General features: G+C 43.1%; 1 protein-coding gene across 4 annotated transcripts in view; it reads left to right on the forward strand.

The window, feature by feature from the left end:
• trpm7 (transient receptor potential cation channel, subfamily M, member 7) overlaps positions 1-16,313 on the forward strand; it is a 36,398-nt gene that overhangs the window by 4,666 nt on the left and 15,419 nt on the right. For 3 of the 4 annotated variants that reach the window (XM_027022778.2, XM_027022779.2, XM_027022780.2), the window contains exons 1-16: positions 5,941-6,211; positions 7,400-7,479; positions 9,450-9,488; positions 9,855-10,059; positions 10,206-10,419; positions 11,179-11,303; positions 11,503-11,674; positions 11,986-12,160; positions 12,360-12,483; positions 12,674-12,746; positions 13,501-13,601; positions 14,180-14,314; positions 14,619-14,669; positions 14,780-14,920; positions 15,058-15,189; positions 15,293-15,570. In XM_027022778.2, the coding sequence (XP_026878579.2) occupies positions 6,149-6,211; positions 7,400-7,479; positions 9,450-9,488; positions 9,855-10,059; positions 10,206-10,419; positions 11,179-11,303; positions 11,503-11,674; positions 11,986-12,160; positions 12,360-12,483; positions 12,674-12,746; positions 13,501-13,601; positions 14,180-14,314; positions 14,619-14,669; positions 14,780-14,920; positions 15,058-15,189; positions 15,293-15,570 (2,108 nt within the window). In that variant the 5' untranslated portion in view covers positions 5,941-6,148. Of the gene's footprint in view, positions 1-5,940; positions 6,212-7,399; positions 7,480-9,449; positions 9,489-9,854; positions 10,060-10,205; positions 10,420-11,178; positions 11,304-11,502; positions 11,675-11,985; positions 12,161-12,359; positions 12,484-12,673; positions 12,747-13,500; positions 13,602-14,179; positions 14,315-14,618; positions 14,670-14,779; positions 14,921-15,057; positions 15,190-15,292; positions 15,571-16,313 lie in introns of those variants that run through there. The other variant, XM_027022781.2, reaches the window with a different exon arrangement.

Consider the following 16,313-nt stretch of genomic DNA (forward strand, 5'->3'; position numbering starts at 1 on the left):
CTGGGTACTCTGAGAGAAAAAAGGGTCTAACAGAGTAAGTGCTCAGATTATTCTGTGAATTGTAAAACTAAAGATTCTGGTCAGTTACTCTGTGGGGGGCAGGTTGTAATGTAATGAGAATTCTGTTTTCAATGTGTAATAACTGTTCTTCTTTTCCAGACCTGTGGGCAGGGTGGGGGGGCAGTGGGAGAGATTTGAGTGTCACATGTTTCTGCTTATTCTAGTGCTTGTCTTGTATGGGGTGGAGGAAAGTGATGCAGAAAGAGGGTGTGATGGAGAAAGGGAATGAATAATGAGCAGAGCAGAGGTCCAGTCCATTTTACTATATGATTTCCAAATTGTGTTCAGGAGGCACATGCTGGGAATAGTTCTGAAAGCTCTGTAGGGAGCATAGAGGACTAAACCTGTCCATATCTCGAGATGTGTGTTTTGTAACACACACTGCTGCATCGGAACTTTTTCCTGTAGTTCTGAGAATGCTGTATAGGGTACTGGTGTTTTGACAGTAATGTATCGTGATGTTGTATTAAGTTGCTCTCCTGGCAGATGGGTCAGATCCAACAGAGTCTCGTCTCTTTCGGTCTCTCCTGAATCCAGTTCAGAAAAATCGGTCCTTGTGTGTCTCCCAAGCCCTTTTCACACTTTGGGAAAATAGAGGTTATGTGCAGTGATGTCTTCTCTACAGGAGAGGGACCCTGAAATAGCACAGTCCTGCAATAATGGCGCATAATTATGACTTACCTGTCCTGTTTGTAGAGCTATAAGCTCCAAGTCAAACCACAGCCATTCACCTGACTGAGGCTGCACACTGTAGATTATGCTGTTGGCCACTCCGGAAAACAAGAGGACCTGCATTACACCACAGCATGAAAATAAGTTATCCATTTAGTCTGTACTTCCAAGAAGAGTGATGCCTTCTTTTTTTGTTACACGTTAAAGATATCTGGCGTTTTGAGAGAATTCATGGTGAAATTTTAACATTTTAGTATTGCGGAACAACATGCCTTGTACAAAGTTAGGGGGAAGGTTATATAATGCTGCCTGATTGGCATTATTAGAGATGACTGGGACAATGTTTTGCAATTGTCAGAGTCTGCTACTGCAGATAGAATGTAAGTTAGGTGCATTTCCATCTGTTGGACTTTACTGGAACACATTTTTATGTCAGGAAAAGGAAAAGGAAGAAAAGCCTAAGTGTCCAGGGTTGTTTTCTGTCAGTTCATCTGAAACAACATTTCCAGAGAGGTGTCGTCGTACCTCTCTGTTGCTGGAACCAGCGTTTCTCTTTTCTAGCAGGCAGCGTTGTGTTTGACCCTGCAGGTCTAGTTGTGTAGGAGATTATTTACAGACAGTCCTTTGCTGCTAGATTTAAGTATGTTTAAACCTAGTTTATAGTTGTGCAATGCATTCAGATCAAACAGCTGAACCACCATATTTTTTTGCTTTACTCAACCAGCACCTATTTGTCACAACTTGTTTTTGACAAAAAATGAACACCTCATACAATTGTAAAATTTAAGTGTAGAATAGATCATGCTGATGAAAATGTTTGGATAGAATTTGTCTAAAATTAAGCGTTTTACATGTATTAATTTAGAATCACTTGAAGCATTTTTCATCATGTTAGGTGGACCTACACAACAGTTTTAGTACAAGCTTGTAAAATGGGATCTTAGTTTTAAAAATTAGTTGCCTCCAATAGACCATTGGTTTTGTATTAAGTAAACTAAATGGGGATTCTACCATTTTCTTGTTGTAGTGTGACAAAAATCTCATATCATTCTAATAGTGTAAGTACTATTACACTATTACTAAACATGCCATAACAGTGGCATGTAATGGGGAAACAAATTGTTCATCGCAATTATTTGTTTGACAGTCATTAGCTAAAACATTAGAGCAAACTTAAAACTTAAAAATAATTTCCATTAATATTTTATTATGCTTTGCACACAGGTGAATCCTTGTCTTTTACATGCTATCATAAATTTTTGTGGTATTGATGTCAGTTTTGTGGTTATCAGAACAGCTGCAGCTGTTTGCAGTGATGGAGCAGGATCTTGTAGCTCACCAAGGACACCGAGGTAATGAAGGTCACATGAGTCACCCTTGAGGAGGGATTTACAGCCATACTGCAGTGGGAGCAAAGTTTGCCAGAGTTGCACAATGACTCTTACTCTGTAGGTGTTCATTAGAGGCCACCAGTACACATACAGACCAACACTTCAACTATGTGTAATTAACTGTAATTGTAATTAACATTGTAATTGTTTTAGCACACCCACACATCTTAAGTAGTGTTTAACACACACAGACACACCTAGTCTGCATTTTTGCATGTGAGCACACACACACACACTCAGGCTGTGTTTTAGAGCACCCACTCAGACAGGCTGTTATGATTTGTTCAATTTAGATTCAGTCAACCAATAATTGCATGGATTCATTCATTGATTTATACATACACAGAATTTATATTACAGTTAAAAGTGTAGTTATTTTTGCAAATGAAAGATGGGATGAGGTACATAATATCTATGAGTTTAGACACTTTTCTGTTTCACTCAGTGTTAATCTTCTGCATTTTAGCTACTGATTAAGGAGCAAGGCAACCATGGTGAACAATGTTGAAAATCCTCCATGTTGATGCACTTTGACACTCGAAACATCCAAACAAGGTGAAATGTGAATTGCGATCATTTTTTCTTGGCACAGTTTAGTATACACTATGATATAACACTTCAAGATGTAAGTGAATAAATGTTAAGAGGAAAATGCTGGTTTTATAGACTTTTTCCTCACATCAAACCTTTGCAATGATTGTAGTTTGCTCAATAAAATTAAATAAGTTAAATATTACTTATCACGTAGGTACACCATTATCTCATCAGTGCTCATTAATTGGACACAGAATAACATTTTTAAAAGAATGACCTAATTGAGTCAATTAAACATTGGATTTGAGGCAGTTTAATAATACAAAGTGAGTTGTATTTGGGAACTAAAACCTCTGGAGTTCTCAGACTAATGACAATTCCCAGACTAATGACACAGTACAATGCCAGAATAACAGTACTAGAGCAGATTATAGATTTCATTATAATAGATAATAGACGTAGATTAGGAAGTCTATACTTGCAGAATCCTTTACTCATGGAATCATGTTTGACAGTATCATGATTGTGACCTGCAGGCTGTAGTGCCTCATGCTGGAGAGGAGAGACGTGCTAGTGACTCGCACTACAGCATTTTGATAAGATTCTTGATCTCTTCTCAATTCTTGATCTTTGGTCTGAGTTAATGAAAATAGATTAAGAATGAGTGCCAGTGGCATCACTGGATGCAAATCACACTTTTGTGTCTTTTGGGAGAAGGAATTTGGAAGTGACTAATTTTAATTAAGGAAAATAATTGATTTTTTTTTTTAAATACAAAAAACATACGTTCAGAAAAATGACAATGAATTAAACCAATTAAAAAAACAAAAAAACAAATGCAAGCCTAAAATAAACTGACCCTTTAGTAATATTACAGTGCAGATTGCTGTTTATCCTTGTGCACCAAATATACAACAAAAGGTATTGAGTTATCATTTTTTCATTATGGAAAAAAAAAGTTGATAAACATTTTTCATCTCATATTCTTGTTCTGCATGTATGTGGGTGCATTTGTGTGTCTCTGCACATTGTATAGTCTCTGAGCCTTCATATATATAATCTTCACTGATGAATAAAACAGAATGTGATCATTAAAATATAAGTTTATTGTTGTTTATGGAATATTACTATCATTCATTATAGTCAATTATAGCATTACAAAATCTTTGGAAATGTTGTTTCTAGATGCAAGAGATTTCCAGTTTAAGGCGCATTTAACTAACTAAACAGACGAAAGCTGGGAATACTTTTATTGACCATATTTGACCACCAGTGTTGCTGCACAAAAAACCTTTTGGAGTGCTAGAGATTTTACATTAATGACCTAGCCAAAATGAAGAAAATTCCCAATTGCACCCACTTTCTAAATGCATCTTTGTCCTGTCTGACAAAGTGCTACCACATAATAATTCATTCCATGAAAAAATAATTCATATAAAGAATATCAAATATGAAATTTGTATCTTATAGATATGGCACTTATCTGATACCTAGTGTGGGTTTTGGGCTACAAGCAAAACATGTCGAAAGAAAAATTGAAAATAATCCAGTCCAACTCTATAACAAATCTAATCTGAAACATCACAGAACGTTAATTGATCTTGTCTGTCATGTTGGATATTTCTTCCTTTAGTAAAGTATTTGAGTGTTTGAGCATGGTATTCTTATTTTTAATATGTGTTTTTTTTTTTGTTTTTTGTTTTTTTTTAACAAAAAACAAAACCATCCAATATCATTCAGTGCTCATGGTTTCATTATTGCCATTAGTATCATGATATCTCTGGTAATGAGCCACGCTATATTTATTAGATTCCAATAAACCCAAAAGACAGAAATGTAAAATGAGCACACATACCATACTTACAAAGCTGTATTAGGTAATTAATGTGTGTTCCGTTTGTAAATAATACATGAATCTGTATTCAAAGAAATTTTGCAATGCCCTTCTGACAGTTGTTTATTCCCAGGCAGATTATTTTGTCAGTGAAAGAATAAATGTAAAAACACAACTTGCACTAGAGAAAGAATCCGAAAACATGTTCAGAAAGCTTAACTTTTTAAAAATTTTGTACATCTGTTTTGTGATGATCACCACCGCATCCTAAAAATTCTACAAAATTCAAAAAGATAAAACCATTTTTCATGTAAAGCTGTTGTATATAGCAATGAAGACAAAAACAAGGAAGCTGTAAACCACAGTAGTGCGCTTTCATAACAGCTACTGATACTTGACTAAGCAGTAACATTGCTTCAGCTGGCATATATGGAAAAATGTTGGATACCCTGAAATATACAGTTGAGTTCATGAAGCCATCTTCATTTGTTAATAAACAGTGCTCTTTCCAGTGGTATGAGTTATTCTGTCATATGTTTTGCTCAGTATGTAGGTGGTAACATTCCTAATTTTTAACGGCTCATAACTGGCAAAAATAGTAGAGATGGCTTTGGTGATTTCATGTGGAATGCCCATGTGTGTATGTGTGTCAGCTCTTATATGTGCTCCAATAAAACATCAAGCATGTTTTTTTGTGAAGTGTCATGAGAACATTAGAAATATGTGACAGCCTACTGGGTGGTGCACAGTAAAGTGTAGAGCAGATTGTTTCAGTCATTCTTAAAAGTGCAGATGATTTATAAGATGACAGATGATGAATTAGTAATGTGCTGTTTTAAGGTGGTTTAGTTTATTAAGCTAAACAGTGTTTGGTTATAATTTAGATTGAGGTTAGACTTAGATTGGGCCTGATGTTGTAGTTAATATATATGCTTACATCAGGTCAGGGTTTAAATTTAGGTTAGGTTTAGTGTTGGGGTTAGAGAGATTTAGTTAAAATTTAAATCAGTGCTTGATGCTGTGTGTGTGTGTGTGTGTGTGTGTGTGTGTGTGTGTGTGTGTGTGTGTGAAGTTGCATGAGACGTTAGCAGCAAAATGACATAGAATAATAGGGTTGTTTGTGCCTGTATGACTTTGCGAATCTGTGACTTTGAGAGTCTGTGACTGAGCGTGTGAAGGTGTAAGAGTGCAAGAGAGGTTGTGTTTGTGTGTTGGAGAGGAGCAGCGGGGAAGTTCTCTGCTGCTGTCCAATACCCGAGATTCTCCACTGTCTGCATGTCTGTGTACATGGTTACGAGAGAAAGCGCGTGATGTATGGCCCTCTCTGTCTGTCTTTTTGTCCCCCTCTCTCTGTCTCTGTAGCGTTTCTCTTGAGCCAGGCTTCCCGTCCCTGTGTTCTTACTCATTAACAGTGTAGAGGAGAGGAGGAGAGGGAGGGAGTCACACAGGGATCGTTCCTTTTTGAACAGACGCACATCTTCCAAATCTCACACAATATTTGCAACCAAAAACAGTGCGTCAGGGAACAGGAAATCTCTAGGTCCAGAATGTACAAGGTCCATACCGTTCTATGAGTTGTCTTCAACCTGGCTGCATGGGAATGATCTAGCTCAGTTCGGGAAAGTGAGATCTTTGTCAACAGTGGAGAAACTTGGTCATGTTCCTGTACTCTCTGCTGCCGCAGAGAGATGAAGAGGATGGTGATGAGTTCAAGTTGGAGGTAGACTGAATTTAACATGGCTGCGTGTTAAACTAAAAATGTTGCTTTAGCATGCACAGTTGATAACAGAGCAAGCCTAACGTTGTATGTAATGTTAATTATCCAATAAGTTAACTAATACACTAGAATTATTGCATTTAATACAACAAGTGACTGGTGAGCCAGTGGACTCCATGCGTGGCTCTCACAAGTAACGTTAGTGTTTCTGTTTGTGAAGATGTTCCCTGTCCTGTCTGAGTTTGCTCTTGGGGGAGCTTGGGTCTGGTTTTGTGTCAAGGGCTTTTCTTTGGGTCTGATTAGGACCTTACAGGGGCTTTTGCTTTAAAGTTTTTCTTTTCTTTCTTTCCCTCTTTTTTTGAACTTTGACAAACTTGTCTTTGAGGCCCTGGTGGTCCCGTGAAAGTGGACAGGTATCAGGAGCTGAAAATTTAATTAAAAATTCTTTAGCGTTAAATCCCTCTTGGTGCAGAACCTCCAGTTGGAGATATTCAGGCTTTATTTAATTTGAGCCTCCACACTGTGACGATGGACCAGCGCCTCAAACACAAAGGAATTTTCATTGATTACGCGAATTTGCTTAAATATGGTGGCACTGTTCCTGCTGGTACTTTTCATTTCAGTGCTGGATTAGGGGGCCACATGCCCCCTCAGCATGGGAGAGTGGAGTGAGCAGAAAGGCAGAGAGGGGAAGGTGGACGATGGCATTGCTTTTCTGTCCAACCCTACAGTACACCCGATGTCCAGCAGCGTGTGTGTGCGTGTGTGCGCGTGTGTGCGCGTGGCAACCTCTATATTATGGCTGTAGTGTGCCAATGAGCTCCAGTATTCCTGCCCAGGAGCTACATGACGCGTTCCTGAGGTGTGCAGCATTAAAATCCTCGTTTCACCGCTGCTAGTGGGAAGGGTGGGAATGTTTGCCCAGGGGAGATGCTTCAGCACAGCAGGCTCCTGCACCTGTCCCTCGCTCACCTGCATGCCCTGTGCCTGCACCCCCGAAGACCTCATCGGGGCCATGCATGATGGGGGTAAGACCCAGGCGTAAAGGGAGCACTGTCCTGCTCAGGGCAATACTGCGGTTATATTACCGTTGGCTTTCATGTCGTTGATTTGCTTCTCTCTCTCTGTCTCTCTCTCTCTCTCTCTCTCTCTGTCTCTCTCTCTCTCTCTCTCTCTCTCTCTTCTCTGCAGTCCCAGAAATCCTGGATAGAAAACACTTTCACCAAGAGGGAATGTGTCTACATACTGCCAGTGTCAAAAGATCCTCACAGGTACTGACAAGCCCAAGCACCAAAACACACCCCGAACATGTAGCATATCATGCCCCCAAAGTGTGCCATATCACACCCCCACCCCCTGCTGGAGCAGCTCCTGGAGCAGCACTGCTCATCCCCTCGGGGAAGCGTGAAGTATGTCTAAGGGGTTCTGGGTTAGGCTCAGGTCTCCAGTGTGTTGAGGTGTTTTCTCTCCTGTGTTTGGAGTTTTCCAGGGCAGCGAGCTCTCTGCTTGAGATGAAGGTGGGAGAACAGTTTGGGGAGGTGGGAGTGGGGGAAGATTTACACCAACATTCTTGTGTTGAGGTGCCCACACTTGCAAAGGAATGTGTCTCATATCACCCTGATCTCACACACCTGATTGGTCCACACGAACCTCTGCCTAAAATGCCTTTCTGCTTATTGGTGAATGTCTGTGTAAGTTTCTCTGTTCTTCCTTGACTGTAACCTAGTTACACGCTTACACACACACACACACACACACACACACACATCTGCATCAGTTTGAGTTCAGATAAGTTTGTACTTTAACAACAATGCTTCCGGAGACTAAGCTTTCTCTAACCCTGTGTACTGCAGAATCACTGGCAGCATTTTTTAATGTCTCCTTGGAGCTGGAGGAATAAGTTACTGTTTGATTTATGGAAAGAAGCATCTTCCCGTTGGTTGTGTAGCTGGAATAGCTTCCGCTGAGCCGTTCTTTGTCAGGCCCTTACAGGGAAGAGCTTTCCGAAGTTCACGTCTTTTCTGGCTCTTCTGGGAAAACGACCTGAAGGCTGCAAGCGTAGTCCTGCAGATGAGGCCCTGTGCCTCGGAGGGCACTAATTGCATGCTGGCTTTGAAAGCAGCTCACGTTTACCCACAAGTAACAGCAGATACAGCACAAGTTTAACCTGAAGTCATAACAAGTGATTGTGGTTTAACAATGACAGTCATGGTGTCGGATGGCTGTAGTTATACCTCCAGAGCTTTATTATTTCAGCTGACTACAGTCATTTTTGCTTTCATGTCATTAGATTACAGTCATTAGATTTCAAAATGATATGTTTCATGGAACAGCATTGGAATGGCAGGTAGATGGCCGAAGTAAATGAACTACAACAGCACAAGGTTTCTGGTCTTGTGAGATAAGATCCTGATTATTTCCTGTTCCCGACAGCTAGATGCTGACCTAGAGGTGTTAGTAGAACCTGTTTGACCTTTTAATCTCTTCTGTGGGGGCAGTGGTGCATTGGGCAGATCCGGGGAACGTTATGTTGGAGATCATTTACAGGGCGTCCTTAACAGCTGGGTCTTACTCAGTTTAAACCTTTTTTAGAATTGTTCTACAAATTACTCAGTCCAAAAATATCAGATGATGGCCAGTGCATCATATTTCCAATGCCTACACTTCCTAACTTTATTGATAGAACAGAAACAAATAATAGATCAGGTAAGTGTAAAAACTTTTTATCCATGTCAAACTTTTTCTGTTCTGTTATCATTTGCATTAAAGTGCTCAGAAGGTCCCACGAGCAAAAGGTGTTCTTCTATATTTAGAGTCTTGAGGCACAATGTAGGCCTACCCAACAGTTTTACAACCAATTATGTAAACTGGAGTTTACACTGGAGTGTGCTCCAGTGTAGAAGTCATCCTAGCAAGGGCCCTGGATCCACTTGATCCTTTAAGGCTTCTAAGCTTTGTATATTGAAGTTAGTTTTATTTAATGTCACAGTGGGTTAGTGCTTTCATACACTATTGTTGCTATCTATCATACTATAATTGTGGGATAATATTAGCAGCAACCATCAAAAAACAAACAAAAAAAAACCCCAACCATTAATTAGTCATTCATTTAACTATTAATCGTGAACTAAAAAGTTCTGTCATCGTCCCTCCAGTTGTGTCCACAGTCATCAGCCCTTGAGTCGTGTCTATAACTTGCTGTCTAGATGTGTTTGCTGAGCTGTGCTCTGTTTCTCTGCAGATGCCTTCCAGGATGCCAGATATGTCAGCAGCTCGTCAGGTGAGTGCCCATCTCGAACGTTCTGCCCTTCTAATTCAGGTGTGTGTGGTCTATGTGTGTGTATGTGTATGAAGTGTGGTGGTGTTCAGTGAGAGCCTAACAGGGAGATAGTTTGTTCACTGGAGTTAAAGGTCTGGAGCTCACGGAGGTCAGTGGGATGCAGTGAGCACTGCATCACTGACTACAGCTGGAATCACACTGAAATGACGTGTGTGTCTGCTTTGTGTGTTTAGTGTAAAGGGAGTCAGGTTTGTTACAGTATACAGTCATATTCCAAGTGCATATTTTGTGATATTCTGACTTTTGTGTGTTCTTTGTTTGTGTGTGTGTGTGTGTGTGTGTGTGTGTGTGTGTGTGTGTGTGTAGATGCTGCTGCGGCCGGCTGGTCCGGCAGCATGTTGGGTTCACAGCGAGCCTGGCAATGAAGTATTCGGATGTGAAGCTGGCTGAGGGGGTGGAGCTAGGGCCGGAGCAGGAGGAGTGGAGTGTGGAAAAGCACACGGAGCAGAGCCCCACTGATGCCTATGGAGTGATCAACTTCCAGGGCGGGTCGCATTCCTACAGAGCCAAGGTGCTTACACACACACTAACACACACAGAATATTAAATCAGTTTCAGTTGAGAAATGTCCCTCTCTGGCAGATACTTTGACTTTGTTGACGTGCGTGTTTGTGTGTGCATGTGTGCGCGCGCGTGTGTATGCGTGCATGCGTATAGTATGTGCGGCTGTCCCATGATTCCCGTCCAGAGGCCATTCTACGGCTGATGCTGAGAGAGTGGCAGATGGAGCTTCCTAAGATTGTAATATCTGTGCATGGGGGCATCCAGAACTTTGACCTGCACCCACGGATCAAGCAGGTGGTGGGGAAGGGACTCATTAAGGCTGCTGTAACAACCGGGGCCTGGATCCTCACTGGGGGAGTCAACACAGGCAAGACATACATACACACATACATACACACACACACACACACACACACACTCTCATATTGGCATGCCATAAACACCTCATAAATGCTGTGTGAGTGTGCACATGCATGCCTTCCATATACTATGCTTGATATATAATACATATATAAACACATTTCAACACTTATGTGAGCATACACATGCACACAGATCGATAAGGGAGAACAGGGTGTGTGTGGAGTTACCAGTTTGCTGCTGAGATAACACATACGTAATTGTAGTTGTTCAAAGCCTTAATTATGAGGGTAACATTTTGCACACACACATACTAACATGCACACATTCATACTTGCACAGAGATGTGCTCTAAATGTTAGCACTGATTCACAGGGTATTGAACGATAACACCTGTCATTTCTGATCAGACCAAAAACAAACATTACCATCATTCTGTTCCCCCTGGGTCAGCAGGACATGGAAGCACTGTAATGATGGTGGATTTGTGCTGATTTCATGAAAGACACTGTAATGACATTGCTTTTTTGAGGTGTTTTTCAGAAATAAGGCTGTAATGATTTGGGCCAGTTCTGAGGCTGTAATGATTTGGGCTGGTTCTGAAATTGTAATGATTTGGACGAGTTCTGAAATTGTAAAGATTTGCGCTGGTTGTGAAACTGTAACGACTTGGGCCGGTTCTGAGGCTGTAGCTATTTGGGCCAGTTCTGAGATTGTAATGATTTTGGCCGGTTCTAAGGCTGTAATGATTTGACCGCTTTTCCAGGTGTTGCGAAGCATGTGGGTGATGCCCTAAAAGAACACTCGTCACGATCTGCACGGAAAATCTGCACCATCGGCATTGCCCCCTGGGGCGTGATCGAAAACAGGACCGATCTTATCGGAAGAGATGTGAGCCCTTCCCATGGCGTTCTAACACACACACACAGACCCACATGCATGTGCACAGGCGCACATACACAAAATTCCACGCTTTATTTGTTCACTGCTCATTGTTATACATACTGTAGGTAGATCTAGTAGCTGTGCGTGTTTGGGTGTATGTTGTGCGTGGACGTTGTGCATGTGTGTGTTGCGTGTGTGTGTGTAGGTGGTGGCCCCCTACCAAACGCTGCTGAACCCACTGAGTAAGCTGAATGTGCTGAACAACCTGCACTCCCACTTCATCCTGGTGGACGACGGCACTGTGGGGAAATATGGTGCCGAGGTGAACCTGCGGAGGGAGCTAGAGAAACACATCAACCTACAGAGGATCCATGCCCGTACGCGCAAACACACACCACTCTCACAGTACTTAAGTACATGAACATGTTCATCATATGCTTCTCTGTTGCTTATGGGTGTTTTGTTTGCATGTGTATGCATACACACACGTGTTCGCACATATCAGGAAGTAAGTCCCTGTCGTTGCCCTGATCCTTGAGGGCGGTCCTAACGTGCGTGCGTGCACGTGCCTGCGTGTGTGTGTGCGTGTGCAGGTATCGGGCAGGGAGTCCCTGTCGTTGCCCTGATCTTTGAGGGCGGTCCTAACGTGCGTGCGTGCACGTGCCTGCGTGTGTGTGTGCGTGTGCAGGTATCGGGCAGGGAGTCCCTGTCGTTGCCCTGATCTTTGAGGGCGGTCCTAACGTGATCTTGACTGTTCTGGAGTACCTGCAGGAGAGCCCCCCTGTGCCTGTGGTTGTGTGTGAGGGAACGGGTCGTGCTGCAGATATCCTGTCCTACGTCCACAAACAGACTGAGGATGATGGGTCAGACACACACACACATGCACATTTCACATATACTCATACATCTATAAACAGATGGACTGACATACACACCCAAACAAATGCTAATTATTCATGACATACTGGACTACACTGGTAATGTTTTCCGCAGCTAAGACAAAAACTAGACATACACACACAAATTATTCATGTCTATCTCCCTGTGTGTGACCTCCTGCAGTGGACTACCAGATGGTGTAGAGATTGACATCCTTGCAACAATCAAAAAAACATTTAACTTCAGTCATAATGATGCTGTTCACCTGTTTCACACACTCATGGAATGTATGAAGAACAAAGACCTGGTAAATGGCCTCTCTCAGACTGCCCACAGCGCACACACACATAAACAAACACAAAATGTACCACCTGTTCATTAAAAAATTCTTTTTAGTGCCTGCATTTGTGATCGTGTTTTTCTGCCCCCCCGCTTTGTGTGTGTGTGTGTGTGTGTGTGTGTGCATACATGGTTTCTCTAATCTGTGATGATGAAAGATAACTGTGTTTCACGTTGGCTCGGAAGACCATCAGGACATTGATGTGGCTATTCTGAAGGCTCTGCTAAAAGGTAGATGCGTGTATGTGTCTGCCTCCGTCTGCGTGTCTGTCTCCATGTGCATGCATATCTGTGTCTGCTACATCAAACAGATCTCTATGTGTAGGAGAACATAACCTTATTTAAGAGCCCAGTTTTAATACCAGGGGAGTCCTAACCCTAATCCCACCAAATGAACCTCTTAATCAGACAGTACCATAAGATCGAATATGTATATGTTGTTGTTTTTGTATAAGTTCTTGTTGTGGCTTTTGATGCAGTGGGTTGAGTAATCAGACAGTGCCATAAGCTTGAATATGTATATGTATATCCAACTCTTTCCTGACTGTCCCTTATTGGTCCATATCATTCCAGCTTTTCTAATCGGATCACAAGCAAAGGTTGACAAAATAACTAATATTTCTATTAAGAACCATAAAAGATTTAGTCTGGTTTTGTGTTGCTGTTGTTTGATCTGCGCAGGGTGAAGTTCTTAATTTCAGTGAGTATGAACATAGGGCACTAAAATGGTATTGATTTGCAAGTAGCCAATTTATGCACTGGGGAAAGGAATGCTAATGCATGGTCAGTTGTTTGCCGTATGGCAGAGCTTGTGCGTCGCTCTAGGACATGAGAGACCCAGAGAATGTCAAACATAAACCATTGGGGACAATACACTTAAGTGTACTAGAAAAACAGCTCCTTTGACGTGTGCTCGTGTGTGTGTGTGTGTGTGTGTGTGTGTGTGTGTGTGTGTGTGTGTGTGTGTGTGTGTGTGTGTATACAGGCACTGATGCCTCTGCGTTTGACCAGTTGGTGCTGACGCTTGCATGGAACAGAGTGGACATCGCAAAAGATCATGTGTTTGTTTATGGTCAAAAGTTACTGGTAAGTGTGCATATATGTGTGTAGTTAAACCGTCACCTCTATTAAAACAGTGGAAATTTCACCCCCCCAAGGGATCACGTTGCCCATGTTTTTAGTCAAAACAGTAGACAACTTGCCCCACATAACAAAGGTCAAACTGAAGTGTCACTGGTCAGTATTCTTTCAGCATCATACTAATCATCATTATTGTGTGCGTGTGTGTATGTGTGTATGTGTGTATGTGTGTGTGTGTGTGTGCGTGCGCGTGCGTGCGCGTGTGTGTGCGTGCGCGTGTGTGCGTGCGTGCGTGCGTGTGTATGTGCGTGTGTGTGTATGTGCGTGCGTGTGTATGTGCGTGCGTGTGTATGCGCGCGTATGTGCGCGCGTGCGTGTGTATGTGCGTGCGTGTGTATGTGCGCGTATGTGCGTGCGTGCGTGCGTGTGTATGTGCGTGCGTGTGTATGTGCGTGCGCGTATGTGCGTGTGTATGTGCGTGCGTGTGTATGTGCGCGTATGTGCGTGCGTGCGTGTGTATGTGCGTGCGTGTGTATGTGCGTGCGTGCGTGCGTGTGTATGTGCGTGCGCGTATGTGCGCGTAGGTGGACTCTCTGGAGCAGGCCATGCTGGATGCCTTGGTGATGGACCGGGTGGACTTTGTTAAGCTGCTAATTGAGAACGGAGTCAGCATGCACCGCTTCCTCACAATCTCACACTTAGAGGAGCTATACAACACGGTACACACACACACACACACACACACACACGTGGAGTAGCAATTCAACATGGTACATACACACACACACACAAACACATAGTATATACATTCCTGCAGGAGCTGTACAACACAGTACACACAAACATACAGTCACATAGTACTTGTACAAGAGGAAATATACAACATGATACACACACAGCAGGTGGAGATGTACAATTTGGTACACACACCCAGCTACTCTGGGATGGGTGAGGCTGGGGCCCTGGAGGAAACACTGCTGTTCAGTGCTTTTCATTCTTTCCCACTTCATCTCTCCCTTATAGAAACTCCCAACAAACCACACCCTCTTTCAGCTTGTAAGGGATGTCAAACAGGTAGAATATTTTATTCTAACAACCAGTTTCTTATTATGCGATGTAATCAGTTAACAGTACACTGATTAGTGGGGTGGTGGTGTTGATGGTGCTGTCGATGTTGTTTCCAGGGAAACCTCCCTCCTAACTATAAGATCACACTGATTGATGTGGGCCTGGTAATTGAGTACCTGATGGGAGGGACCTATCGTTGCAACTATACTCGCAAACGCTTTAGGATCATCTACAACAATCTCCATGGTAGCAGCCGGGTAAACACAGCCATTCTGATTTTCTGACAATCAGGAGAGTAACAGCCAGAGAGCCGAGTAGCTGTGCACAATTTCACTCCTGGTTGGTCTAGCTTTTTATACACGTGCATGCGTGTAAAATCGGCATGTTTCCACAGCGATCGGGGCGAACCCAGCCCAGCGGGCCTTCTCTACGTAAAACCCATGAGGCGTTCAGCATGCAGGCAGACAAGAAAGAGAAAACCAGACACAACCACTTCATCAAGACCGCACAGCCCTACAAACCAAAGGTGGAGCACAGTGTCCCTCTGCATGTCTGTCTTTCTGCCTGTCTTTTTCCTCTATACCTTTCTCTCTGACCGTGTGTGTGCGTGTATGTGTGCTTTTCATTAGTTGGAGTCATCCAGCGACCTGCAGCAGAAGCGCAGTAAGGAGGAGGTGGTGGACATTGACGACCCAGAGACGCGCCGCTTCCCCTACCCCTTTAATGAGCTGCTGGTGTGGGCAGTTCTCATGAAGAGGCAGAAGATGGCACTGTTCTTCTGGCAGCATGGGGAGGAGTCCATGGCCAAGGCCCTAGTGGCCTGCCGGCTCTGCAGGGCCATGTGCTATGAGGCCAAGAAAAGTGATGTGGTGGATGACACCTCAGAGGAGCTGAAGAAATACTCAAAGTGAGTCAGATTGACTCAGTGAATCAGTTACAGTGAGTCTGACTCAGATAGGTACACTGGGTCTCATGCAGTAAACCCAACAGATGGCCACTGGGTTCTGTCCCAGACTTAGTGTTGCAGGTTGGGGAGTAGTTAGAGTCCTACTGAGGGCCTTACCCCCTACTACAGAGGGCCTTACCCCTTACTACTGAGGGCCTTACCCCCTACTACAGAGGGCCTTACCCCCTACTACAGAGGGCCTTACCCCCTACTACAGAGGGCCTTACCCCCTACTACAGAGGGCCTTACCCCCTACTACAGAGGGCCTTACCCCCTACTACTGAGGGCCTTACCCCCTACTACTGAGGGCCTTACCCCCTACTACTGAGGGCCTTACCCCCTACTACAGAGGGCCTTGCCCCTTACTATTGAGGGCATTGCCCCCTGCTACAGAGGGCCTTTCCACCCTACTACTGAAGGTCGTACCTCCTACTACCAAAGGTCATACCCCCTACCACCGAAGGGGCATGTCAGCCATACACCATGTTGTTGCTCTGGTCACTGATGTGCTGCTCACAGATAGACTAGTCTTCGGCATCAAAAATACAATTCTGTTGAAAAAAAAACAAACAAACAAAAAAAAAACCCTAAAACCTAAGTGGGTTTTACTTTACAAATATTGTGAGTCAAGTTAACTGAACCCAATTCAAATATGCTTGGAAATCTAACTGTTGGTGTGCATGTTTGCGTGCGCGTGTGTGTGT

Source organism: Electrophorus electricus, chromosome 4, assembly GCF_013358815.1.
Source record: "Electrophorus electricus isolate fEleEle1 chromosome 4, fEleEle1.pri, whole genome shotgun sequence".
Taxonomy (NCBI): Eukaryota; Metazoa; Chordata; class Actinopteri; order Gymnotiformes; family Gymnotidae; genus Electrophorus; species Electrophorus electricus.